The sequence below is a fragment of the Oryzias latipes genome, chromosome 24 (genome assembly GCF_002234675.1).
Source record: "Oryzias latipes chromosome 24, ASM223467v1".
NCBI lineage: Eukaryota > Metazoa > Chordata > Actinopteri > Beloniformes > Adrianichthyidae > Oryzias > Oryzias latipes.
In genome coordinates, this window is record NC_019882.2 from 2,125,708 (window position 1) to 2,153,235 (window position 27,528).

Consider the following 27,528-nt stretch of genomic DNA (forward strand, 5'->3'; position numbering starts at 1 on the left):
ACCACCAGATGGGGGTGCCCCGCTCTGACAGAGATCACGTGGTGCGTTTGCAGGAACCAAATTAAAGGGAAACATTTATGGTTAGTAATTTATTGTTTGACTGTCATTCAAATGCATTCACTCTCTTTTCTTCTGAGAGTCCAAGTTCAGAATAAACCTTTCATCTCTCTGGTTTATCTGAACTTTATACTTTCCTTAAGTATCCAGTCATTTATAGATTATTTTATATTTTCTAGGATTTTTTTTTATTCAAGTCAAACCCCGTCAGAGGGGGTGGGGGGACTTCAGCTCCTCAGGTGCTCCACATTCCCCGCGCGCTCTCCGCCCTCTCGGCGCTCATTCGCTCCTGTCAGCGGCCCGGATGTGGCGCACAGCAGCGCCCCGTCCTCCGCTCGGCGATGATAACATGGCGCTGGTGGACACATAACGGCGCCCATCCGCCCGAACACCGCCGCAGCCGCAGAGCAGAGTAAACCGCGGGACATGTGAGCGCGCCGAACGCCGGACGAGCAGGTACGCGCGCGGCGTTTTCCCCCACAGGCGCGGCGTGACGCGGCGTTCCGGCGGCGGCCGCTGCTGCCCGTCGGTCACCGGAGCGGCTCTTCGGTGACCGACGGAGGAGGCAGAAACGCCGCCGTGGCGAAGAGAAGCTCTCCTTCGGGGTTCGCGGCGGACGCAGCGTAAACGCTTGCTCCGCGCGGAGAAATGTGTCTTTTGGGGCGCGCGCGCGTTGTCATGGCTGTCAGGCGCCGCGCGCGCCGACCGCTGTCCTTGGTGTTGAACTGGGCGGGCATCAGACGTTTGCGTTTCTGCAGACCTCCTCCTCAGAAGCCGCCGCTCTAACGCGCAAACACGGAGAGGAACCTGCGTGGCCTCCGGTGCGGGAACCTGCGTGGCCTCCAGAGGGGTCACAGCGCCCGTTTCTCGTGGGAGAATCGGGCTTCTCTGGCGTTCTCCACTCCCGCATCCGCTGCTCTGCAGGAAGGAGGATTCCACCTCGTTCTTCTCATGTATTGGCTTCATTTCTGCATCCTCCGCCTCAGTTTCGGGTACCGGCGCGAGCGCAGGCCAGGTGGAGGCTGAAACAGATGGCTGCTTTCCACGTTTGTCTGAGTGAGATTCTGGAGATGGAAATGAAACGTGGTGGCGTGGCCCTCATGACCTCATGAGCTCACTATCAGGCTAATAACAAAACTCTAGTAATAGGGGAAATCATGATGTATTGTGCAAACACCCAATATGCAGGAGAAAAAGCACAGGCAAAGGTCCTGCATCTCTATTCTATTCTATTCTATTCTATTCTATTCTATTCTATTCTATTCTATTCTATTCTATTCTAAATGAAGCAACAATTTTTAATTGCTGCAATAATAATCTCACAAATCAAAAAATTGAATTTATAGTCTTCAGATTAACGGTTTAGTCAGATTTATGGTTAAACTCAGTTTAAACGATTTGTGGTAAAAAAAAAAAAGTTTTTGAATCAAATAACCAAAAATCCAAACAGAAAAAAAGAATCATTAGGGGTCAATACATTTCAGAATTTGTGACTTCGTACTAAATGTTAATTATTTTAGAAAGAAAATAACATTTTAGAACTGACTGATGGGTTTAAAGTGCCCTTTAAGTTTGGGGTTAAATTATCTCGTAATTTTAGACAAAAAGATGAAAAAATATGTTGATAAATATCAATCTTTGGAACTAAAGTGAAAGAAATTATATTTCTTTTATTTGTTATATATGTTTTGTACACTGTAGCTGCATCTGGAGCTTAAGTTTTTGCTTTTTTTATGCTGGATTTGAATGTTAATCGATGTGATGATTGTGATGGAGACGTAAAGCCTTCATCACCCAGACTTTGATTCCACAAATACCTCTACAGCTTCAGAAAGGTGTTGCTGTCTGCAGGACTCACTAGATGTTTTATTTTAGGCTCTTGTTCCTGACAAATGAAGCAGCGGCTCGGTTCTTAATGCTGGCATGAAGTCAGGTGGTTTCTGGGTAAAGTTGGCGTCCGTCGTAGCCGCAAAGCAGAGTTTCTCTGTCCTGCTCTTTGCAGATGATGGGATCCTTTTTTTGCCTGTTCAGGTCGTGACCTTTAGCGCATATGTGAAGTCTAACCAGCAACCATGCACCTGGAAACAAGTCCCTCCCCCAAATGAAGGAGTTTAATGACTCTTTAGAGTAAAGGACTGACGTAACGTAGACACGGAAAGCGTCAAAGAGAAGTTTTAAGCTCAAATATGAGCGACGAGGAAAAAGAAAAAGGAGGATCAGGAGGTCATGTTGAAACTCTTCACGCTGCGAACACACTGGGCATGTGACGCGCGTTCGAGGGCGTGCTAAACGCCGATTCGGTTTAGCCCATGGTGTTCACACTGGATGAGCGGGGAGGGGCTTCTTCTACAGCTCTATTCCGATATGAGAAACCCTTTGGTGTTGTGGAATTCCAGCCGGGCAGAAACTGCAATTATTCATTTCTCCTTTATGGTCAATTTTCAAACCGTTGGCACTTCTACAAGTCAAAAGGGACGCCATCCATACGTCACTGCCAAATCCAAGTCCCTGATTGGTCAAAAAGTTCCAGCATGCATTCAGTGGATGCACGTTTTGTACGCAAAAACCAAAAAGGTCATAAAAACGTGCACAGTTATACATAAATGCGCGGGTTTTGAACTTGGAAGCCCAAAACCCACTTTTACACACTTTTCAGTGGACTTGCGCTGCAGAGGGCGATGTAAAGGTAGCTTTCCAGGTGTTACAGGTGTTCCCAACCAGAGGGAGGCGCTGTGACGGCTGCTGCATCTCCTAGCTGGTTTGGTCCGGATGCTGATGTAGACGCTGCCGCCTGAGCTCAGAGAGGGGCAACGGACAGACGGAGAGACGCAAACCCGTTTTGTTGTTTTCAGGTTCGTCATCAAAGTATTGAATTTTTAGTTCTATTTAAAGAAAAAAAATCTGTTTTTTTTACTGAATTCTGCAACATGAACAGCAGCGAGTTCAATTGCTTCTGGGGTCAAGAGTTGAGCTTTGGAATCATCGTTTTCATGGATTTGAGCTCTTTTAAAACATTTTCAGATGCATCTGAATGTTGTGAATTTAGTCCCTTTCCTAACAGCAATCCATAATTGAAGGTGTCTTAATGTAATCAAACCTATTTCCTTTTTTTTTTGTCCAAAAGATGTAAAATAAAAAAGCATTCAGTAAGTCACCTTTTTCCCCTTCAGTTTGTCTGGATTTGGTGCGAAAAGTTTCTCTTCCTGTGTCGTTCTGGTTGAATCCGAAGACACGGATGTCACCGTGGCGCTCCGGTTAAACCCTCTGAGATGTACGACGCGCGGATCAGAGCAGCTTTCCATAATGAGGGATGCTAGAGCATGGCTTCCTGCATGCAGTCACCACTGTAATAATAATGACCAAGCCTGAACGCTCACTCCCACACTCTGCGAGAAGGTCCTCTTCTGCTGAGCGCCTCTGCACGAGGAGGGAGCTCTTAAAAGCCATCAGATGAGCACACATAGTATTTCAGTGGATCGCACGGCTCACAAAGACGCACCAAAGTTGAATAATGCAGCGAGATGAGCTAATGCTCTTTGGCGGGGAGAAGTCTGCCGACTGACGTGGTGCGGCTCACTGTCTGCATCTGTGGTTTAACGCAGCTGAAAATATGCATTGAATAAGGTAAAACGCTGCAAAACGAAGAAGAAGGAGTTCAAAGGGCGACTTAAAAAAAACACAGGTGAGAGGAGAAATGAAGGGACGGAGAAGACGAGGGTGGTGGAGGAAGGAAGAGGAAGAGGAAAGTAAAGAAAAATCAGTGGGAGGAGCATCTCTTTGGACTTGTGTCTCCGGTTATTGTCACTACGTTTATTTTCTGATCTGTTTCCGTTCTATTCATTAGGATTGTGCCATTTTAGCCAAATAAGCAACTCTGTTGTTTTCTGGGACATAGTTTCTGCAGTTGTGGGCGGAGCCGTTGATGCGGAGCTCCCAGCTCGGAGCAGGAAGCTTGTGGCCCCGCCCAGCGTATCTTTTACGTCATACATGCAATCCTTTTGCTCCTCGTCTGCTCCTGAATCATTTGAATCAAGAAATACGGAGAAATACAATTGTAGTCTTAATTTTCTTCCTGTAGTTGTCAGAAAATATGATTTTCAATGACTTAAAGACATAAATCTGTGTTCTTACAGACTCTCGGTAACAAAACAAAGGAAAACTGTGAAGAAAAACAGAAACAGAGGATTTCTACCAAATATTAGGTCTCTCCCATCACAGGAAGTGATGGCGTTGTGTTGCTTCTTCTTAACGCGATAACTCAGAAGATTTGATCAGGAAGGGATTCGACCCTCATGGTCGCTCCAAAGTGTCTGGATGCTGCATCTTCCTCCTCGTCTCTGCTCGTCTTCAGCACGGAGCGTTTTTTTAAAGGTTTCAGTCTTTTGATGACTTCTCAACAGCAGTGATTGACATGGACTTAGTCTGTTCTTGCTGCTGGAAAAGCATGTGGATTAGCAGAGACATATGTTGTGTGTGTTTACAGCTATTGTCTGAGCCTTTAAGTGTGTGTATGTAAACTAACAGTTGTGGGTCCGCCGTAATCGCTCTTAAAGGGAAGCTCGTTCAGAACGCTAAGCCGTTTGGTCGCTTCTCAAACAAACGCGCTGAAGCCGGTTTGAGGAGAAATCCCTTTTCCCGGGTTTGGAGTGGAGACGGATTCACTTCCTGTGACGTTCCGACTTTTATCTTCAGGATTGAAATGAAGATTTCTCACATTTCTTTACTAAAGTGAGCTCGGTGGGTACAGATATGTTCAGTCTAAGACCCATGTAGTGCTGCGTTAAACTGGTGTACTTTTTATTCTATTTGGGTCTCATTCAATATATCATATTGTTCAGACAGACCACAGAGGCTTTTTGGTTTCTTTACGTTTTTGGTTGGTTTGATTTTTATCCCAAAAAACAAAAAAGTGGCTCAAAACAAGGTTAAAAACACGGATTTTTTTAAGTAAATGAAACGTAATAATACTTGAGATAAATTAAAGATTTGTTGTTGTGGAGAGGAAATCAGGAAATCAGGAGAATTTTCGGTGGGAAAGTCTTTTTAAGGAATCCTTCAGTACGCTGGCCCTGAAGCTGAATCACATCAACAAATCCCTCCCAAACATTTTAAAATTCATGGAAATTAAAAACAAAACAAGGAAAGCAAAAAATATTTAAAAAAAACCTCAACAACATTGCATTTTAGAACTGAAAAAAAATTCCAGAAACCAAAACACAGAATAAAAGAATAAAAAGTGTTTCATTTATCACAGGGCTGGAACAATCTTGACTAAATATAGACGAAGAGGAGGGGAAAACAGGAAGAAGCTGTTATCTGGTTAAAGTCGTACTCCCGTCATCCTCTGACCTATTTCCAAATTGTTCCCAGTGGTCTTTTTTTTTATCACATTTGTGCCGTTTTTAGCCCAAATCCAAAGACCTGGGTTGTTCTTTTCGGGCAGAAATTCACCTCTGAGTCGTGTGTGTGTGTGTGGGGGGGGTGTTAGTGCGGAGGAACCCCGCCCCCAAATCCCTTCCCCGCTCACTGTAAAAAGTCTTACCCCTCTCTACTCAATGTATGGTGACAATTATTAAAATCAAGTAAATTACACATCTACAAAAAATAATTTATTCTACTAAAATCATTTTAAAGATTCCAGTAATTTAAATTCACAAAGAAGAAAAAAAATATATTACAGCAACTTGTTAGTTAATATACTGCTAAAGAAATGTAAGAATTAGTTTTTTATATAAGTAAATGACAAAAATCCAACAAAGAAAGATTTAATTTTTACTTAAATTAAAAAAATCAGTTTATTTTACTAATATCTTTACAAAATGTTTAAGCATCAAGTACAATTTATGGTGAAAAAAACCATTTATATAGAAAAGAGAGGAAGATTTCAAAATTCAAGCCCAACACAGAGAACAGTTTAATTTAAACGCATTCCAAACAGTGCATTGACAAAACAATGTTTCTAAAATACTTTTAAGTTGTAAGACATTAAGAAGTACAAAAATGAAATCCCTGCAAACAAAAAAAAAAAATTCACGTGTGCGACTGTTAACAGAAATGTCTTCCCTGTATCAAGCATATGTAAAAAACACCAAAATCAGCATTTTTTTCTGAGTGGGTTTTTTAAATAAAAAATTTGGAGAAATCTCTGTGCGTCAGGACGCATTCCTTTATTCGATTGCCTTCTGTCTCTCGGACAACGCCTGTTCGTCTTGTGTCAGTTAACGATTCATCTGTTGGATTTTTGTCGCACAGGTGAGTGGTTAGCGCTCTCGCCTCACATCAGGAAGTTCCTGGGTTCGAATCCCGGCTTGGTTCTTTCTTTGGATGCCGTCCCCGTGGATGCGTGAACTCTGCATGCCAGTGTGTAGTAGTGTGTCCCTGCAACTCTCCAGCGACCTGCTCGCCTGACAGCAAGTATAGGCTCCAGCAACCCTGTAACCATTGTCAAAACAGCCAAACAAGAAAGAAATTCAGTTTCAAGTCAACTGGAATAAATTCAACTTCAGCTGAAGTCGTGTCATAAAAGCAAGGCGGTCTAAGGACGTCCTGCTGTCTGGGGCATGAGGCGGTTAAATCCAGACTGGGTTGTAGAACCGGGTCACTGCTGTGAACTGGTGTCAATAATCTGGAGTGAAGCTGTTTTCTTGTTTTGCAGCAAGAAAAGAACAAATGTGTTGGGTTTGCTTCCACCGCAGAGCGGGATAAACCTCAACCTCCAACTCAGCTTATTTATGCATAAACTTTGAAACGTTTTGTTGTTGACTTGTGGGTTCGTTTCCATTTTTTCACCTAAATTGTGTTTGACCTCCTCCTTAAAAGCCACACAGGCCTCTTCCTGTTTGGTCTCCCAGGCCTTCGTCCTCCCTGCTCCCTGCTTCACATTGACACTCTGTTCTTAAAGTGTCTGAAAAGTGTTTAAAAAACTGATTATTCTCAGCAAATCTATTCACTGAACTCAGCAGACCACAGGGAAGAATCTTCTGCTCAGATAATTGTAGAGTGGACGAATTCCTGACAGGAGAACGTCACAGAACAATGATTTATCTGAGGTGAGACGGTCACATCTTTATCCCAATGTTTGGTTTGGGGACTCCATCCAGGTCCAAGAGGCAGCTTTGGATCAGGATTCTGTGAGTGTTTGTCAGGACAGTTCAGCTGAGGTGGTGTGTTCAGGCAGCTCGTGCTTTTATTTTGACAGTCAAATGCTGTTTTTAATCTTAACTGTAGTATTTCTAGTTTTTGCCGTAAGACTTTGCAGGTTGTCGGTCAGAAATCCAGCGTTTGTCTTTGGTCTTATCGGGTTTATTTTTGCACCGGAGCACGTGTGAAGTGGAGCACATGCGATGCGTCTGCACGACTGAATGCATGGATAGATGCGCCTCAGATGAATGCTCGCCGCATGGACACGTGTGCGTTTAGGCGAATGACTCGCCGCACAGCAGAGCACACAGAAGCTGGAAAGATGAAAGCGCCGGTCCAGTGACGCAGCTGTGCCCCGCCCCCCTCACTGTCTGCAAAGATGCTGACAGCAGGAAAGCAGATCCGGCCTGACGTGTTGGCGGCGTGCGTTTTGTCAGAGCAGCTGCAGGTTGGCGTCGGTGAAGTGCGCCGATTTGATCCCCCCACCTACTGGCCAGATGTTAGTTGGCGCTCTAGACGCAGAGCGATGGAAGGTGTGGCTTCAATGCTCATCGTTTGCAGCCATGATGTTCTCAAAACGCATGTCAACAAAAAACAACAACAAATTCCTGAAACATGAAATCAAATTCTCTTGCTTTAGAAACACAAATTAAGTCACGGACCCCTCCAAGTAATTAGTTAGTTTGCATTTGATTCCATCGAGTCAGATTTGAGTAAACACCACAAAAAGAAGGAGCTCAAAAAGAATAATCTTAAGGCCGTGTCACACAGTGAATGTGCATTTTCCACATATGAAATTTCGGTCATTTATGATAAATGCGTGATGTACATAATTCATACATGTTTTTGCATTCGTCGTTTGTTTTCGGCCGAAGGGTCTCCACACGAATTCAGTTTTGACCTGTTCTAAAATATGTGGTCGGTTGAGAATTACACAGTTTACTCGTATTTTACGTTGTTTACACACAATCATTACGAAAATCTTGCGCAATTGTGCGTAATTTTGCGAGATGCGGACACAACTTTGTGTCTTTCCACGACCGTTCCACGAACGTCTAACTGACATTTCACGCATGAACCATCGATGTCTAACTTTTATATCGCGTATAGTCACGTATAGCCAATTTTTTTCCGTCCAAAATGTTCATAGTGGCTGTGTGACACGGCCTTGATCCACGTATTGGAAGCTGATATGTTGATAAATAACCGATTCATTTTATTCAAACACTTTATGAGGTTTGGCATCTGGCTCAGAACTGTATGGCTGCATAGCTCCGATAATTACTCGCCATTTTTGTTAAACCGCTAACGTTAGGTTGAGGGTCTGTAAGCTAGTGGGAGAGCGTGTAAGCAGATGGATATTCGGAAGGAAGGGGGGCGGGTCCTGCGGGTCCCGCCCACAACTTAGAGGTGAATTTCTCATGAACTCCTGCCGCCACAGTTTTTTAGATTTTGGCTAAAAACTGCATCATTTTGGTTAAAAACACTGGGAACACTTTGAGAATAGATCAAATAGTTTCTAGAAGCACAAATAGAAGCCTGGACACTCCAAGGATTAATTTGATTTCATCAACTTAGAATTGAGTAAAATTGGGTTTTACAAAGTAAAATCGTTTGGATTTGAGTCATTCAAAGACTTCCGGAACAGAGGCATGAAGGTCAGGTCAGTAACATTCCCACAACAACTCCAAGCTACCCAAACATGGCTCCTCATCCCGTTCCTGTCCTTCCTTCACACAGAACCAAATATTTAGCTTTTTTTTTTCTGCACCTCTGCTTTTGTTTTCGCTGTGTCCTGTTCCCACTCTCAAACAAACAGCCGACAAACTCCAGGTCGCCACAACTGGGGCCCTCAAATATGCAGATGACGTTGTAAGCGTCACGTTCTGCTCTATCATAATGTACTTAAAAAAATTCAATCATTCTGATCAGTTTTCACCCGCTGAGACGTTTGTGTTTAAAAAGGTCTCTAACTTTAACTCTTTGACCTTCCAGTCATTTCATTTTTGTAACTTTATTATAAAGACTTAATCAAAAACACATTTGCAATATTTCAATACAGCAAGTAGCCTTTAAAAAAATGTAAAATGATAAATTAGTTATTCTCACCATAAGGTTTGAAAAACCTTTCCTGCCAAAAGTGGTTTTAAGATTTTATGGAGGCTGCCATTTTAAAATGAGCATGAAAAGCCCCTTTACTACGCCTAGTGGACTGATGATGAACTACAGGGCAGAAAACATGGACCAAGTTATAGTCAGCGGGTTTTAAAAGTATGGAAGCGATTATGTAGCATAAATAAAAAGCAAAGTCAAAACCAGAAATGCTTTTTCATTTTCAAAATGAAAAAGCATTTTTTGACTCAAAAATATAATGAAAAAGCAATCCACCAAAATGCTTTTTCATTTCCTTCCTCAACACAGCTTATTCTGTCACTTAATTAAAATTAAAATGAAAATGGTATTTGACATTTCATTTTCAAGATGTTCTCTGGTAAATGTGTAGCATAATTCATTTAGAAATGTCTCATTTGACAATTAAAATGGATTAATAGAAATGCTTTTTAATTTTCAAAATGAAGCTGCATTTTTTGACTCAAAATTAAAAAGAAAAAGCAATATTTCAAAATGCTTTTTCATTTCCTTCCTCAACGCAGCTTTTCTGTCACTTAATTAAAATGATAAATAAAATGGTATTTGACATTTCATTTTCAAAAAGGTCCCTGGTAAATGTGTAGCATAATTCATTTAGAAATGTCTAATTTGACAATTAAAATGGATTAACAGAAATGCTTTTTAATTTTCAAAATGTAACTGCATTTTTTGACTCAAAATTAAAAAGAAAAAGCAATATTCTTGAACATCTTGAAAATGAAATGTCAAATACCATTTTCATTTTAATTTTAATTAAGTGACAGAATAAGCTGTGTTGAGGAAGGAAATTAAAAAGCATTTTGGTGGATTGCTTTTTCATTATATTTTTGAGTCAAAAAATGCTTTTTCATTTTGAAAATGAAAAAGCATTTCTGGTTTTGACTTTGCTTTTTATTTATGCTACATAATCGCTTCCATATAAAAGGGCCTATATCGTGCTATTCTAAGCCTTTCAGAGTAAACCATGTCCATATATGGTTATTTAGTACCTTTGACACATTAAAGAATGATTTCTTTATGTAACACGAGTTATTTTCGCAGGTCATTTTCATACATGGAAGTAACACGACTCGATCTCTGAGGCTCCGCCTTTTTCTCCTTGTGGGTACCGCCCATTTCATGACGTCAACCTAGAGTCGGCCTCGGCAGCGTTTGCGTTTCGCCCACGAAAAAACAAACATCTGAACTTTGACGAAAAAGGATGTGCATATTGTGCAAATAAAAGGAAAGCGTTTGGCAGATCACCGCTAGCTCCACGGAGAAAGTGGGTGTGTGTTAGCCTGGGGGGCGGGGTTGGCAGTGCAGACTCTTCCTGGGAGGGGCGGTTCCTCAATTTGTGACATCACAATGTGACTGTGGTTGGGAGGGGCTGGTGCTCAGCGGGCAGGGAATACTCCGAAATGCGTGAATAGATGAAAATAACGTTTTGGGATTGGTATCTTTGTAAGGAAATTAAATTATAATTTACACTTTAAAGTTCAGAAAGTTAATTTTGCCAGATATAGACCCTTTAAGGAACAGTCGAAGCACACTAATGTGATTCGCTTGAGCTCCAGAGACCCCTCCAGTTTAGTATTTGACATGAATGATGAGGCAGATGTTGGTGAAAGTCTGATAAACCTTTTGACGCACAGCTGCTGTAACTCTAATGTATTGGATTCAGAACCTTAACCCATGAAAACTTCCAAAACAGCAGGAGAGGACTGAATAACTGCGATGTTCACTTAGCAATTTATGAAGAAGTCCTGGTTGACCGAACATCCCTGATCCAGCCAATCAGGAACAGGAGTGGCTTCAGACCAACAGGGGTGGTGGATTTAGAGGAGGACCAGTGTCTGGTGGGGCTGATCGTCCCAGTCTGGATGTCTGCGTCTGCTTCATGGATCTAACAGACACTCATAGTTGTGTTCTCTCTCAGACGCACTGCGGTCCTAATCCTGGTACCTTATCTCTGAGCATCGGCGTGGGAAGTCATGCGGACTGGTATGAGCGTGAGCCTCCATCGCTGTGCGGTTGATGAGAACGCCTTTGCTGGACGTGTGTCACGGTTTCACGCCGAGGCCCACCACTGCCTGGCGGCCCACATTAGCTGGGAAGCTGGAGAACGGCTATATTTAGCTGTGAGTGTAAGTCAAGAGTCTCTAATGTCGAGAGAGCAGTAAAAGGCAGATGCAGTCAAAAGGATTATTTTGCTGCTGCTCGCATCCCTGTTATGGTTTAGACACAAATGAGAAACGGCGTCAAGAACTTTCCTCCAGATCAGTTTAACCATCTAAACATTGGCATGAACTCATCGTTTCTTTGTCACAGTTCATTCACTAAATAAGAATATATTCACAAATAAAATCAGAAGACATTTATTTAGTCTTCATCAGAACCAAAGAGAGAAATTTACGTGAAAAAATAATGTGAATGTTGTTTTTTCCAACAAATGAAAGGAATTTGATTTTTGGACTATTTGATGTTTAATATTATGAAATTGAAAAACATTAACGGATGCATTTATAGACGTGTGTGTGTCTTAACTGGACGCAGATAAAAGCCCATAAAAATCAGTTTGGCTCTGTCCTATATGAAGCTTTATTGTGGTTCTGCAGACATCCTAATGATTATGTTCTAACTTTAGTAGTGACATTTCTATAATGCTAAGTGTTCCAGTCAACTGCCAGTGCAGTTATATCAAAGTGTACACATGCATGAACATGAAAATATGGAAAATAAGATGTTTTTCCTTCTAAAAGTGAAATAAAGAATCTGCCAATAGGACTAGGTGAATTTGTCTGGGTGAAATCTATTTAAAAGACAAAATTAAATCTTAAATTAAGCCATAAAAATTCCCCTTTTAGGAATATTGCTCCAGTAATTTGAAATATTACGTCTTAAAATAAGTATATATTGCTCGAAAAAATAATTTTACATCTTAAAATGTGTATATTTATACCACCCCGCCCCCACACACACAAATATATCCTACTTGAAGCACTGGAGCAGTCCAAATATCCTTATTTCTAGACCAAAGAAACATTTTAAGATGAATTAAAATGATATGTAAATGCATTTGAACTGACAAACTGCTGTTGTCAAATAAAACTTTTCTGTTTCCTTAAATCAAGCAAATCTGATTTGAAAATACGATGTTAAGTATAAAAAAACTAGTTTTATTAGGGATTTTGCTCAAAATAAGATGTTCTCATGATCAAATGACTCAATGGGAGATTCAGGATTTATATAACATCGTGTGTGAGAAGATATTTAAACTACAAACTAGACAAAAATAAGGAATTAGGAGCTACAGCAGCTAGATGCTGAGGCTCAACGTCTGCAGAGTCAGCGCAGAACTTCCTTTCAGATTCGCTCAGGAACAAAGACAGAGATCTTCATCAGATGGGTTCCTACAGTGGGGGCTGCACAGCGCTGTTGCTGTGGAGACGCCTTATTTGGAGGAACAGACCTCCCTTCTCCATCTGATGGATGAGTCTTGGTTTGGAGGTTCAGGGAGAATAGCTTGTTTAGTGTAGGAAGTATCATGGTATGGGCCTGACGGCTGGTTCCCAAAGAAGGAACTCTGAATGTTTTGGACAATATTACATAATTGAACTTTGTGTGAGCAGTTTAACCCTTGTGCTAGCGTTGGGAGTGGGGTCATCTGGACCCCACGAGATAGCACAAGGGATAGGGAGAACCTGACTGTCCTGCACAGCCAGACAGTTTGAACTCCATCAATGTTTTTATGACCATCACTCCTCTCTTTTATAGGTCTGAGTTATCTCTGCTCCCACGTGTGGGCTAATGGATGGCGGAAGTCACGCCGGGCTGCCCTGTAGAGATAACTCCCCGCTTTTTGTTGCTGCTTATCTGCACTACAATTAAGCAGCAGTCTGGTTAAACCGACAAGAAGCATTACGTTTATGGCATTTGAGGCTAAGCAGTGGCGTGTTTGAGTTGCCACGGTGACAGTGAGGGAGATCCAGATGCAGATATAGATGCATTCCTTCAGCATCAGATTATCAGTTCTCAGAGCTCGCGGTTCAACGCAGATGAGTGACGAAGACGGTCTGTTATTGTCTGCGTCAAACCTAAACACCCCACACAGAAAGGTCCCGCATTGGTGTTCTGTTTCACGTCCCCCAGCCGGGACTTGAACCAGGGACCTTCTTGGTGTGAGGCAAGAGCGCTGAGAACATTAGACTCATCTATATCAAGCTTTCTATGGAACAACAAACCTGCAAGAATTAGTCTAAAAACTTTAAAATCTGCAAAAAGCTGTGGAGGATTAGAAATACCTAACTTCCACAATTACTTTCTTGCAAATAGATTACAATATATCTTAAAATGGTTAAAAAATAATCCAGAAACTAACTCATGGTTAGACTTGGAACAGGCGTTATGTGGAAAGATCAACCTGTCAGATCTTCCATTTATTAGCCAAACAGTTAAAAAACAGGATTGTTTCAAAAGTATTAATATAAATGCCACTTTAACAGCCTGGTGGGAATTTCTCAAAATATCAAAATCATCAATTCAACCGTGCAAAATGACACCCATCTGGAACAACCCAGACATCCTCATAAACAAAAAGATTATCCACTTCCCAGCTTGGCAAGCAGGGGGCATAAAACAACTAGAGCACATAATTATTGATAGAAGATTCATAACTCCCCAGGAACTTCAAGACAAACATGGAATATATAACTTCTTGGAATATCAGCAACTTAAATCAATTATTACTAAAAAGTTTAAATACAGAGACAACGATTTAAAGCTACCAGATGTAGTTACCACATGATCAATTTCTCAATGAATAAAACTCTCTCCAAAAATATACAAACTTTATTGCAATTTAGATAACAATATTTCACTTCCAACAACAAAATGGGATGCGGATTTGAGCATCAGCACAGATGAAAGTTTTTGGTCAGAACTTTGTCTAAACACCTTTAAAATGACAAAAAGTCCAAATCTGCAGCTAATCCATTTCAAAACTCTTCACAGAATTTACTACACTGGACAGAGGATGTTCAAGATGGGTCTCAGTAACTCAGACATTTGTCAGCACTGTGACAGTAATCTACCCGACAATTACATGCATGCACTATGGTTCTGCACGCCTGTCCTGGCTCTCTGGCGGCAGGTATGTGCCGATCTATCAGTCTGGCTTAAGGTTTCAATCACAGCTTCACCGTCACTTTGTGTGCTTGGTGACATGAGTGCCATCGATGTAGAAGGAGGATTAGGCTCTATCATTTTCATAACTCTTTGCATTGCTAAAAAAACTATTTTAATAAATTGGAAAAGCAAAAAAAATATAAATATAAGTCAACACAGAAATCTGCTGCTTGATCATATCAGCTTGGAAAAAATGTCAGCCCAAAGTTCAAGTAACTTCGAAAGAATTCGGTCTCTCTGGTCTCCCATAGCTAACTCCGTGACTTAGGGGGTGGGGGGGGCCTGGTCGTCGCTGCTCCTTGCCCTTCTGCCGTGGGCCGGGGTGGGGGTCGGGGCCTCCGGTGCCTGGCGGGGGTTGTTGGGGGCTCCGTTGGTCGGGGGATCGGGTCCGGCGCCTGGGTGGGGCGGGCTGGGGCGCTGCGTGGTCCTTTGGGCTTGGGTGTGGGGGTGCGTGGTGGGGGGGTGGGGTGGTGGTCTGGCTTGGCTTGGGGGGGTGGTCCCTTTGCCTGTGCTGGGGGGGGTTGGCGGGGGGCGCTGCTCGGGGGTGGGGGCCCAGCGGCGCTGGATGGGCTTCCTATCTACGCCTGGGGCTGGGATCGGCCCTTCCCTGGCTCTGGGGCGGGACGGGACAACCCTCTTGGGGCCCCCGGTCGCTCTGGGTGTCCTCCGCTTCGGCTGCGGGGTCTGGGGTGGGGTGGGGTGGGGGGTCTTGTCGGCCCTGACCTGTGGGGGGGCATTCTGGGGGAGGGGGGGGGTCCACTATTGGTACGGGGCAGGGGGGGTTGACGGGTCGGGGTCTCCGCTGAGGCCATCGGCGGTTTCCCCGGCCGGTTGGCTGCTTCGGTCCCGTCGAGGCCTGACCAGAGCTCTTCTAGGGCCGGCGTTTGGGGGTAGGGGCCTGGGCTTGCTCCGGGGGGGGGCCGGCGCTTTCTGGCTCCTCTCTCTCTGTGTGGGGGGGGTGGTGCTGGGCCTGGGGTGTCGGCGCCTCCGGGGGTGGGGCCCCTGGGCTGGGTGGGCCTGGCCCCCTTGCTAGGGGGGGGGCGGGGGACAGCTGTTTGACCACCGGGGGACAGTCTATCAGCTGTCCCCAACTTACCCCCTTCCTCATATAACCTCATAATAGGGTGAGGGGGTGGGGGGCTTAGCCTGCGATGAGCCTTGAGGGGGGGTTTACTAGGCAGTGGCCCCCCTCCTATGGTTGCCGTATGGAGTGGGCCCCCCCTCTTTCGGTTTTATTTGCACCTTAGACATGTAGGGCCCTTGGTAGGGGGGGTGCTTGGACATCACTGCCAGCAAGCAGCGGATGTCCTCCTAGCACCCTACCCGCCAATTTTAACCGCACCTTAGACATTTAGGGCCCCTTGGTGGGGAGGGTGAGGGGACGTCACTGTGAGTAAACAGGAGATGTCCCCTTAGTGCCCTACCCGCCAATTTTAACTGCACCCCCCTTAGTACACACACCCCTCCCCCCTCAATATATACATCCCAACATAAACACACACACATGCACACACACACAATCTCAAACACACATACACGCACACACATTTTGCAAGGAAGGTGGGACCTGGGTCCGTCTGTCCCCTGCCTCTTCCCTGGTGGGGGGTGCGGGCCCCTTTGCAACGGCGGCCGTGTCCCCGGGGTGCCGGCTTCCTGGGCCCGGCGGTGCTCTCTCCGCGCGGTGGGGCAGTTCACATTACATCTGAGCCGGGGGTGTCTGGTCCCTGGGGGGTGGGTTCTGGTCCTTGCTCCTGAGCGCTGGGCCCCGCCAAATTTCCAACTGTGGCCGAGCCTGGTCGGGCCATATTTATTACACCCCTTGTGGGCCCTCTTTTTTTCCCCGGGGTTCCCCCCTTCTGGGCGGGGGCGGCGGGCCCCCTGCCTTGCTCCTCCCTGGACCAACCGTGGGCCGGGCGGATGGCTGCCTGGAGTGCGGAGCGGGTCTCCCTTGGGGGGTCCTGGCTCGTACCTGGGGTTGGGGCGGGGGGATGCCCGGAACTCCTGGGTGGTGGTGGGGTGCTCGTTTGGGGCTGTGGGCGTCCTTCTCCGGTGGGGCTCTGTGTTGGGTTCTCCCGGCGCGGCGGGGGGGCTGCTCTCCTGGTTGGGCTGGGGCGGCGCTCTCTTTCCCTCCGTGCTTCCTTGGCCTCTGGCTCTGGGGGCCTTGCGGCGGCCCTGCTGGCCCTGGCCTGGGTGGCGGGCTTGGTCGCCCGTGCGGCGGTTGTTCCCTGCCGGTTCCCGTGTGGCGTTGGGGGGATTCCGGCTGCCGCTGCTGCTGCGGTGGGGGTCTTGGGGTGGGGATGGCTGGGCACTCTCCCTCCTTCTTTTCACGTTCCACCATCCATTTTAGAAGAACATAAAACCTCACCTGAGCACTGGTGTTAGCTCAACAGACTGAATGACTGAAATATTTCACACTAGTTGGTTTTAAGGCATAAGTATGCGTGTGAACACTATCTGTTTTGTGTACATGTCGACAGGTGGGCATTTTTGCAGCTAGCAGGTGTGTTTATAACATTTGAGTGTGTGTGTGGACGGGCCCCGCCCTTTTTGTACTGCATTTGAACCTTACCATAATGATTAACAACCAGTAAACTTGTTGCTGTATGCTGCTTCATGGTCTTATCCCCCTTCCCCTCCTATTATCACCCCCTACCCCCCCCTCTCTCTAGCGTCCCTCTCTCTTCTTCCCCTCTTTCCTTTTCCGTCCGGTCCAACACCAAAGATTTTCAGACATGATTGAAATTAATAAAGTTTGGCCTCAATTACAAAAGGGGTTTATTCAGACATACCTTTGGTTTGTCAGAAGATTAATAACCCCTCTTGTTAAAGCAAAATATGTCCAACACAAGAGGCCCTCAGCTCTCGTCTGTCTGCTCAGCTGTTGGACAGGACAAGTTAAAAAAAAAAAAAAAAGCACTGAGGTTTTGAAACTTGTAGCAACATTTCTACCTTTAGATGGTTTTATTTATATGAATTAGCCGCTAGACTCTTTGTGGTCCATTTGAGGCTGTAAGGCTCACAAACACCACTGTGAACTTTACACTGGTGTGGGACGGCCACCTCTGGAGAAATGTAGATTTACCCATTGGTTTGTTTACACGAGTATTTTGCATTTGCTCCGTCTCCATAGCTGTGAGAATCCATGAATTCTTCGGTCTCCAACCTTTTTTCAGGCCATGGATCGGTTTAATCTCACACAATCTTCATTTTTAAGTGTAAACTTTATCTTCATCTTTGTTTGTAAGCTAGCTTTTGTGTGGAAACCACACCTGGTTTTAAGTTTGTTAAATGCAGATTTCTTGTATTTCGAAGTCTGTTTCCTCTTTTCTGCCAAAATTGTTTTTTTCCAAATAAGTTTTATTTTTTTGTTAATTTTGCTAGCTTGGGGGGTTTCAATTTAGCGGCAGCCGCTTGACGAAAGTAGTGGATGGATTTTCAACATGTGACTGAGCGACTTGACATGCAAAAAGAGTCGGATGTGGTAGAGAGAAGCCAGTAGTTTTTCAAAATAAAACTTCCTTCAGAATCTGGTTAAAAATAAAATGGATTTTTTTTTCTTCTTTTCTTTGTAGCCTGGAACAAAATGTGGACCGACTGGTACGGCTGCAATATAACTGGTCCAATTTAGTGGAAATTTTAAAAATGAAACTTGTAAATGATTTTATAATTGGATCGTTGTTTTTTAATGCGTTGTATTGATCCGTCCTGCTGTCTGGACCCTTGAAAAAGAGATCAGTGATCCTGGTTAAAATATAAGTTTACAAATAAAATAAAAAAAAGCAAGATGTGTGCTTTGACCTGAACTCCAGGAAACCCGGCTTCTCCGCTCCACGCTTCCTCCTTCCCAGCAGTGCGGTGCAGCCACGCTCTCATGCATGTGGATGGCTGCAGAAATCCTTGACCTACATCTCCAGCGCTGCAGCCTCCACCCCCTTTTCCCAAAACACCAGGAGGGAAGGAGCTTTTCAAAATTAAGGCTTCTGGCTGAACCTGCTCAAGGAGATCACCGAAAAGAAGATTTTGATTCACTTTAGCTAGAAAGCCACCAGTTAAAGAGGTATTTTGTCTTATGCTAGCCGCTAATATTAATGAATCGACCTTTAGAGAAATAGCAGCACATTGGCATCGTTCTTTAAGTTAAAGTCAAACATTCATGCAGGAATTTCGTTTTTTTTTGGTTGAATCATTGGAATCACCCATTGGACAGAAATCCTGAGGACGAGGGCAACACTACCTTTAAAAATACTGCAAATTTGTTTAAATATCTACAGTAACATCGTGAGATGAAGCTTCGTCTGCAGAGCTGCTGGGTTCTCGGTTGTCTTCGTTCCCACCGTCTCATCAAGTTTGTCAAACTGGGAGTTTTTATGGAGGCTTGGCAAACTTTTTCACTGTAATGAGAAGCAAGTAAGTGAAAAAGAATCGTTTCTTTCTACTAAACACAAACAAACATTTTTCCCCGTTGGTGTCTACGTGAAGATCGGTGTTTCCGTGCTGCTCCGGGTTTGTCGACTGCTGACCTGTTGGTCTGTTTGTTCCTTCATTCCTGTAGTTATTGTTTGTGGGATTGTTGGTTCCTGAAAAGCTGACGGTATTCAGAGTTGGGCTGAAACCAAACCCGGTTCACTCTCACACCGTGAACCGGAGTTGGTTTGGAAGCGCACCAGCAGTTCAGAAGGCCGGGGCCGAGGTCAGAGGTCATTCCTGTGTACACGTTTGTGGCGTGGCCGCAACATTGCGGAGTTGCAAATTCCAAAAAGCCCCACGGCGTTCTCCCCTCCTCTTCATCTGTACGTCTGACTCCTCGTCACGGAAACCGCGTGTTTGCAGCGTGTTTGCAGCGTGTTTGCCGCGTGTTTGCACCGCATCAGCGCCGCCGCAGCTTAACAACATGAGACATTTGTCTCCCGGCGCAGACGTGGATGTATTTTCTTCTAGATGTTTGCTCTGAGGCTCTCAAACACTTTCCTTACAGCCAATGCTTCACTCAGTGAGCTTATTACTCTACATTTTAGATTTCCTTTAACAATTTCTGGGTTTTATTGAGTTTTTTTATGCTGTTTGGCAAAAAAAAACAAACATCCCTAAAATAATGTTTTCAGAAAAATGGTTCAATACTTTAGGAGTCTGAAAGGCTAAAAAGTTCACAATTTCCTGTCGTTTTTCAGGGTCTGATTAATAAATTCACTGTTGATTTGCAAAAAACTGACCTTTTTTTTCCTTTTCCCTTTCGAACAAAGAGAATAACTGAAAATGAAGGACCTTTTGTTGAGTTTTTAGAGATCATTTATTAGAACTTTACTGGACTTACTGACTTTGTCTTCTTTCATAAATATGGAGACATCTTTGCTCTCAGAGTGAAGAACGGGTTTTTCTGTCTTCGGGGCTGCAGCTCCCAGTCCCAGCCGTCCTTCTCCATCCAGGTCATTCATTATGTGGCCACAGGAGGAGATAACGACTTCAATGGATGCTTTCCTTCAGTGGCAATTAAAGTTTTGAACTCTGCAGACGTTTGATTTCGACTCTGGAAAATGGGATCGGCTTTGCTCTGGAGCAAACAAACAAATAAACTCTGGTGCAGCCGTCCCTCATGCATGTGCATAACGCCGGATCACTGGTTCTGTATTTAGTCTGCAGCTCCACACCTCCACACTGCTTATCTCACTCCTCCGCATGCATTTCTAAAAAAAAAGCCTTTTTTTTTTCTTTTCCCAGCAGTACTTGTGTCTCTGCGTTTCAACCATCAAACACGTTGCCTCTCTGCATCGCCTCACTGCGACGTTAAATCTGACCGGACAGCATAGTTAATCTTTAAATAGTTTAAACCCGGTGGCAATTTGAGCAAATAATACATGTCCTTATGTGTCAAACGATGCTTTTCTGTAAAAAAAAGCATCCTTTAGATTGTTTTCACAGAGTCAAAAAGGGCTAAAAGATGCTCTTCATGCTCCGTTCAGAGGCTTCCACTTTATATTTTGTTCTAGTTTTTTAGAAAACTTTTGGGTGATCCTGAAGTTTTGTTGCTCTCAGATTTCTATTGATTTTCTAGAGGTCATAGGGGGTCAAAGTCATGTTTTTAGTTGGAAAGCTTGAAGTGATTATTGATGGGTCGTAACCATGGAAAAGCCTTTCTTCTGGTGTTTAGTTTGGTCTTTGGGAAGTCATCATTTCATATTAAAGCATTTGAGGACAATCTTTTCAGGGCTTTTTGGAACCAAAAACACAGAACCACAGTTTAAGTTCAAAGAGCTTTAACTAAATTTCCAAAAATAACTGCATTTGTTAGCTGGAGGAGTAATATTTTCCACAGAAGGTGACGACTGGACACTAAGATACAATCGCTAATCTCAACCTTAGGCTCAAACTTTAAGAAAAGTTTACAAACATGTTTTTCTCTTTATGTTAGCCCAAAAAAAGATTTTCTTTTGGGATGAGAACTGAATTAAAAAGAAATAAATTTTGGCAATCAATATTTTAAGAAGATTTACTTATTTATTTATTATATGATAAATATTCTGGAATAAAAAAGTATAGATAACTTTAATAGACAAATCTTTTTCTGTTTGGATTGAAGCGTTGTATTTCTCCCCACGGTCGATGCCACACAAACACCGGCACGCCGCTGCTCTGCGGCCTCTGTGACCCACTTGGAGGACGGTCTCAGAGGAGCTCCAACCCGTTCGGGAAACAATGGCGGTGAAACGGGGCTGGGTCCGGGCTCGGGCCGTCCGGCTGCGGCTCGGCGCGGGCTGCTGGCGTCGGCATTTTTACAGCCTCACATTGAGAGTTATCAGAGCATGCAGGCAGGAGATGGAGCAGCTCGAGGGGGGCTGCAGCGGGTCCTGGGCTTGACCCGCTTTGTCAGTTTGATGACTTCATGCGAGCACTGCTGCTCCAGAGATTTACCGGTTTACAGTTCCAGAGCGGGGACATCCAGTTCCATGCCGAAAGGATGAAAAATGAATCTTTCTGCATGGAAGTTCAACATGTGAGGAGGCTTTAGTGACCTGACGATGGCTGATCCAGGGCATTTCCATTGGTTAAGAGAAACCGCCAGTTTGTTTCCAGGTAAGATTCAGCCACTCTGGATTTTAGGAGAGGCGGCAAACATCTGTGAGATGATGAGGCACGTTTGTCCTCACCTGAAGCTGTTTTCCAGCCGGACAAATGTTTCTGGGGGCAGAAATGTGGAGACTTTTTAATCAGATTAAATCACCTGCAGAAACGAGATGAAGGTAAATCAGAGAAGGAGATCAAAGAGTCCGACTTTTGCTGATGACATGAAGACAAAGATCTGCTATTTTACGTCGTTTTTGAGATGGTGCTGACAGAAAAAAAAAGACGAGAAAGCTCACTTTGACCTTTGAAATGGAAACAACTGCATGTTTAATGCAAGTGGTCCCTCCCTGGATCCAGTTCATCACAAGCAGTGGCTGAAATGATGTGTTGGAAATCACCATCTCAGGCCCACAGAACCAGCGCTGCCACGTCCATCGGGCTGACATTTGCTACCCAAAACCAGCAGCGGTCAGCGTTGATAAGAATGCACCGTCTGTACATGTGCATGCGTTTTTGCCGCGGCGAGTGTCTGTCACGCCGCCACGGCCCAAAGTGGAAGGAAGCCTGTGGAGGTTCAGATGGTGACAGATGGTTTGGAGACAAATCCATCGGGGAGTCAGGATCTCTGCCCTGAGACCGGTAGTGTTTTTATTTTAGTTGTTCTATAATTAGAGAATATTTACCTCTCATTTGTCAGAATTTCTGAGCTGGAACTCCTCGTTTTCCCCCTTCCCCACAGGATGAAATGTTACTGATATTACTAAACCCTTTTGTAGTTTCCCTGTTGGAAGCTTTTAAAGGTTGAAATTCATGTTATACCCCTGTTAACTGAAATGTATCATCTGTAGTGGACATTTCTAAACCTGAATATCTTCCAACCACTGTCTACTACTAGATGAACTACTTCTGGTTTCTACAGAGGACATTTGGGGCTTTCCAATGATACCAAATGTGAAGAAGTGGGGCTCAGGTTGTCAGGAGGATTTATATGAGAAAAAGATTTTATCTTCCAGCCAAAATAAGCAAAATATACATTTTTCTGAGGAATTTATTGTCTTGTCTTCAAGAGTTGAGGTTGCTAACCGTTTGGCTGCGGTCAGAAAACACAGACCAGCAAAAGAACTTTCTTTGATCTTTTAAAACCCAAATTTACATGACAGTGAGGCGTTTCTTTACTTTTTTCTTTTATCTAAGCATTTTATAAAGACAGGAGGGTTTAAAAAATGCAAATGTGGTTAAAGCCGTGAGCAGCATTGCGTAGGCACTACCCATACCCGCCATCCTTTGTTTGACCCGCCCCCACTGGCTACACGCCCCTCATTTCCCCCCTTCTGCCCCTGCCACCCTGCTCAGAGCTACACTTAACAAATTCATAAATGACAGATTTTTCAAAATGGTGGCTTTTCTGTTTGTTTTATCTCCATAGTAACCATTGTTCTTTTGGGTCTTCTGGGGGTGACGAACAAATCTACGTAATTTTAGCAAAAATCGGGAAAAGTAATGTTTTGGATATCCTTGCCGACAGGGGTTTTTGTTGACCACGCCCACATTCCTAATCTAAGTAGCTTCCCGGTGATGCTCGAGGAGATCAAAGTCCCTAGGAAGAGTTTACATTTGTAGAAGGTACTAAAGGTAATTTTATTTTATAAACCTAAGATGGTGACCTCTTCCTAAGGTCAAAGGTCAATGAAACTTTGGTTGTAGACTAAACCTGGGTTGTGTCCGAATTCCTTCCCTACTCACTATGTAGTGCGTTCTCCATTTTCTAGTGCTGTCCAAATCTATAATTCCAAAATCAAGTGCCCTGGAAATTTCCCAGAAGTCTCCAGTGTGCATCGATGTTCACTAGATCAGCAAATATAGACCACAATGCATTGCGTCAGAACAATTTTTCCCCAAAAATGTATTTAAATGATTTTTTTTAAATGAACCATCATCGTTTTTATCTTCAGAAGACAGTGGACTCATAAATAATCCTCGCAGTTTCTCCTGTTTTCCTTCAGAAGCGTTTGTGGAGAAGTGATGCTAACATCCAGTCTGAACTTCTGCAGAATGAAAGAGGTGGAGATGTTTGCACGTTCATTCCTCACAGTGGATTAAAAGGTGAGGTAGGATTCTGCAGGTAGAGAGAACCTGCAGAGAGAGAAAGGTTTGAGAAAGGTGAACCTTTCTTCCTGAAACCGTCCAGTGTCTGTGAACTCCCAGAAGCCTCATCACCCGAACCTGCAGCCTGAAGCTGCTGTGAAAACGAAGCTGCTAAAAGCTTCCCAGGACTGTGGCTGTTCAAGTGCATGAACACGTTTGACAGTCTGCTGCCTTACATGCATTCAGTGGTTTATGGGGGGGTGAATTGTTGTTTTGTCTCCTGTCAGTGCAGCTTGGCCGGTTTAAGCCCTAATAGTCTGTAATCATCTCATCTCCATCTAGGTGAGGGGTCAGCATCTTTACTCCAAGAGAGAGCTTCAGAAATGGACTGAAGGTGGGACGGATCATTTTAGGTCCTGGAAATTCTGACTTTTCTTGGTACTTTTCTGTTAGCTCAGATGTGAAATGACCAACTCGACACGAAACGTTTCCCGTCTTCCAAACAGGTTTTGAACCGGCCGATTGAGACCCACCCACCTCTCTAAGGTGGGTCACCTTTCAGTGATGACGCGTGGTCAACTGTATCAAAATAAACAAACGGGGGGGAAAAATCAGGAAATAAGAAATTTTTGTGCATTTAGTTTGACATCCAAACTTTATTTATGACCATCAGTATAATGTTTTTATTGGATGAAATTATGTATTTGAAAACATGTGGGATATTTTAGGAGTCACACTGTTGGAACTTTATTTTGAAATATCAAAAGATTGTTAGTTCTGTAAAGAGCTCCTTTTCAACTTTTATGTTTTCAAGTTCATGGAGCTTCAGCTGCTGAAATCATCAGCTGATGGTTCAGAAGGACTCTCAGTCACGGTGGGGTTTGCAGATGCTTAAGGAGAAGAACTTCACGCCTCTGACGTCTGATTTTTTTGGGTGGATACTTTAAAATTGGGTCCGAAAGTTGTGGATTTCTGTGACTTCTGCTGACAGCTTCACTTTTATCACAAACATTTATTAGTTCCAAGGATTTTTGTGAAGAAAAAAAAGGCACAAACCACGTCTGACTTTGACACGTTTGAACTAAAGTACATTGATTTGTGTGTCAGAGATGCTGGAATTGGCTCTTCCAGAGGAGACTTCTGTCTCCTGCATGGAGGGTTTCCATGGCGAGTTTTCCAAAAGCAGCTGTTTCTGTTTCCTCTGTGGATCTCTGTCTGTGCGTCTTTCATGTTCTCATCAACCACCCACCTCTTTTCCCATTAACGCATCTCTGCATGTGTTTGAGGCCTGGATCTCACTGTGGTTTCTGCAAAGGAAACGGCTGAGGAAGATTTCCGTCCGTATATTTTTGACTGTTTAACGTTTCCTTTCTTACTTAATTTAAGAAAATACATTTTTTAAATGATGCTGTTGATTGTTTCATTACTATAGTTGTGTTTTTATCCTCCAGAGGAAACTATCATTAAGTCCTTGTAATGAGTAAAATATTTACGTTTAGTTTAGTCTAAATTCTAATTTAAGCATCATAATGCTCTACAATATGAAACAAAGCTGACTCATATGAACCTTTCTGTGATGTAAAACATCTTTTTTCAATCAATATCTCTAAAAGAAGCAAGGTTTTCTTTACCAAGAGATTTTTAAGCACAAGTTTTATTTGAGAACGGCGTCAAAAAATGAACAAAAAAGAAAACACGTATGTTGCTGGTTGCATATACCAAATAGAAAGCAAAAAAAATCTTTATTAAATTTTTTTCCTCTAAATCCTTCTGCCATGTGAAACCTCTTTAATTCAATTGTGTTACAAAACTTTTCCCTAAGCAACAAACCCTGAAACAAAGGTTCCGCCCCCCCAAAAATGCACAAAATCTAAAATACAGAAAGGATACAGGAAATAAGAAACGTAAAAAATAAACCGAACTAATCAGAATTTGTGGCAGTTAAACTTACCGTTTTTGGCGACTTTGAAATTGCTCAATTCTGACAACTTTACCTCAGGAATGCTGTTTAAGTTTTTGCGTAATGCGTTTATGAGGAGATCAGCTTTAAATCAAACCACTCCAGCATTTGAGTTAGTTCTAGGCTTGAATAAGAAAGTTGATAAATGTTTTTGTCCCAAACATTCATCTGCTTTAACCATTTTGATGCGTCTTCAGTCAAACACTGGTTTATCAGCAAAATCCCATCTAAACTCGTCTTGAGGGACATTTTCCACAGATGGCGTGTTAATCACAGTTTGGTTAAAGGGCGCCATGAGGAACAGAAAAACACAACAATTCTGCTCATTTAGTATTCCTGACACATTTCCTTTGGGGAACTCAAACCTTTTGATTGTAGTCGTGTGTTGTGAACATAAAAGGTCTGTAAAATCATTTCGTTTTTTTGTGTTCTGGAGTTTTATTCATTGATTTCACCAAGACATCGTTTTGATAGACCATTCATTTTACCAATATAAGCCCAGATTTATTCACACCCATGCCACGTTTTGAACTGCTTGTTCAAATTTAAATGAAGGCTAAGGCTTTAGTCACATGCACCTGTTGGGTTGGCTGCCTCAAGGGACGTCAATAAAGAGAAAGTACTATTCTTGTGCATGTGGTAGGCGTATCATGAAGTATTCGCATGACTGATAAAGGTTATACATGCACAAATGACCTACTGTACAGGTGAGGTTGTTGCACGGTGTCCTTACGCCACACTCTAGTAGTTACTAAGGTGTGAGCATTGGCTCCTTACTGACCGCACACAAGGGTGTGCACATGATACTGAAGCACCCATGGGATGGCCGCACAATCTACTCTGTTATTTTCCAATTTCCTCATTTCTAGCGGTCAGGCTATAGCAAGGAGCGCGCACATATCATGTGAACAGCACTAACGGGCTCCTTGTGCAGTCTGCAGCATTTGGGCCTTTGAAGCAATAAAAACTCTTTACAAGAAGGCTGTTTCTCCCCTTTACTCACCTTTAAGTGTTCATTAAGCCTGTCACCTGCAGCATGGCCGTAGAGCAAAGTGTACATGAACATTTTGACTCTACAGGTTCATTGAGTGATGTACGACCTTGATATTTCATGTGGGTCACTTGCGTGTTCTGTTGTAGGTACCATTTGGGCTGCAACAACCGTTTGGGGTCCTTCGACTAATGTTGACGTCACATTATGTGATTGGCTGTCCGTTGGTCCGATGACGTATCAGACAGTGATTGGTCTGGACAAATTACGATAACACCATAGAAGAAGATATTAATGCGGTCCACTGTAAACAAACAGAGCTCTGACATGGAGCGAGATGATCTTCTAAACGTGCTTTTATTATTATGATTATTATCAAGTGCATTTGCAGTCGAACGAACTGCGGTCCCAAACCCTTCAGATTTAGTGGTTGAATAAATGTAACCTTAAGTTGAAATTTTCCAGGATGGGTTTTTCTTTTCGCAGTGACGGATGTCATCAGTGAACATCTTCTTTCTTTATTTCTTTAAATTCTCTGGTAAATCCATTTATGCTGTAGGAGCTCTCAGAGTGGTGTGGACTGGCACAGCAAGCTGCAAACAGAGAGAGGAAAACAAGGGACGGTGGGCTGTGGTGAGAGGACAATGCCTCCTACATAGGAAGAGCACAATGGTTTCATTCACAGCTGCAGCGACACCATCATGACTCTCTGTTTCTGTCACTGGACAAACAGGCACCCGGAAACTTCCACCATGTTCTCTGCAGCACAAAAAGCACAACTTCACAGTTTCCCAGCCAAACCGTTGCCCTAGAAGATGGTTTTTACATTTCTATTTTGCTAATTGTTGCAAAAAAATGAAAGAATTGTTTGTCATTTGAATAGTCGCGCAGTGGAATTCTGAATTTTTGACACCTTTAC

The 27,528-nt window shown here is 43.5% G+C and overlaps 1 protein-coding gene across 5 annotated transcripts in view; it reads left to right on the top strand.

Moving 5' to 3' along the window:
- Positions 1-390: 390 nt before the first annotated feature.
- pak5 (p21 (RAC1) activated kinase 5) overlaps positions 391-27,528 on the top strand; it is a 61,283-nt gene continuing 34,145 nt past the window's right edge. Inside the window, exon 1 of one of the 5 annotated variants that reach the window (XM_023953077.1) lies at positions 391-513. Coding sequence is in view for 2 of the 5 variants with exons in the window: in XM_020714682.2 (XP_020570341.1) it covers positions 21,528-21,582 (55 nt within the window). In the remaining 3 variants the exon portion in view is untranslated. Of the gene's footprint in view, positions 514-2,465; positions 2,910-21,239; positions 21,583-27,528 lie in introns of those variants that run through there. The other 4 variants (XM_023953076.1, XM_011491419.3, XM_020714682.2 and 1 more) reach the window with 4 other exon arrangements.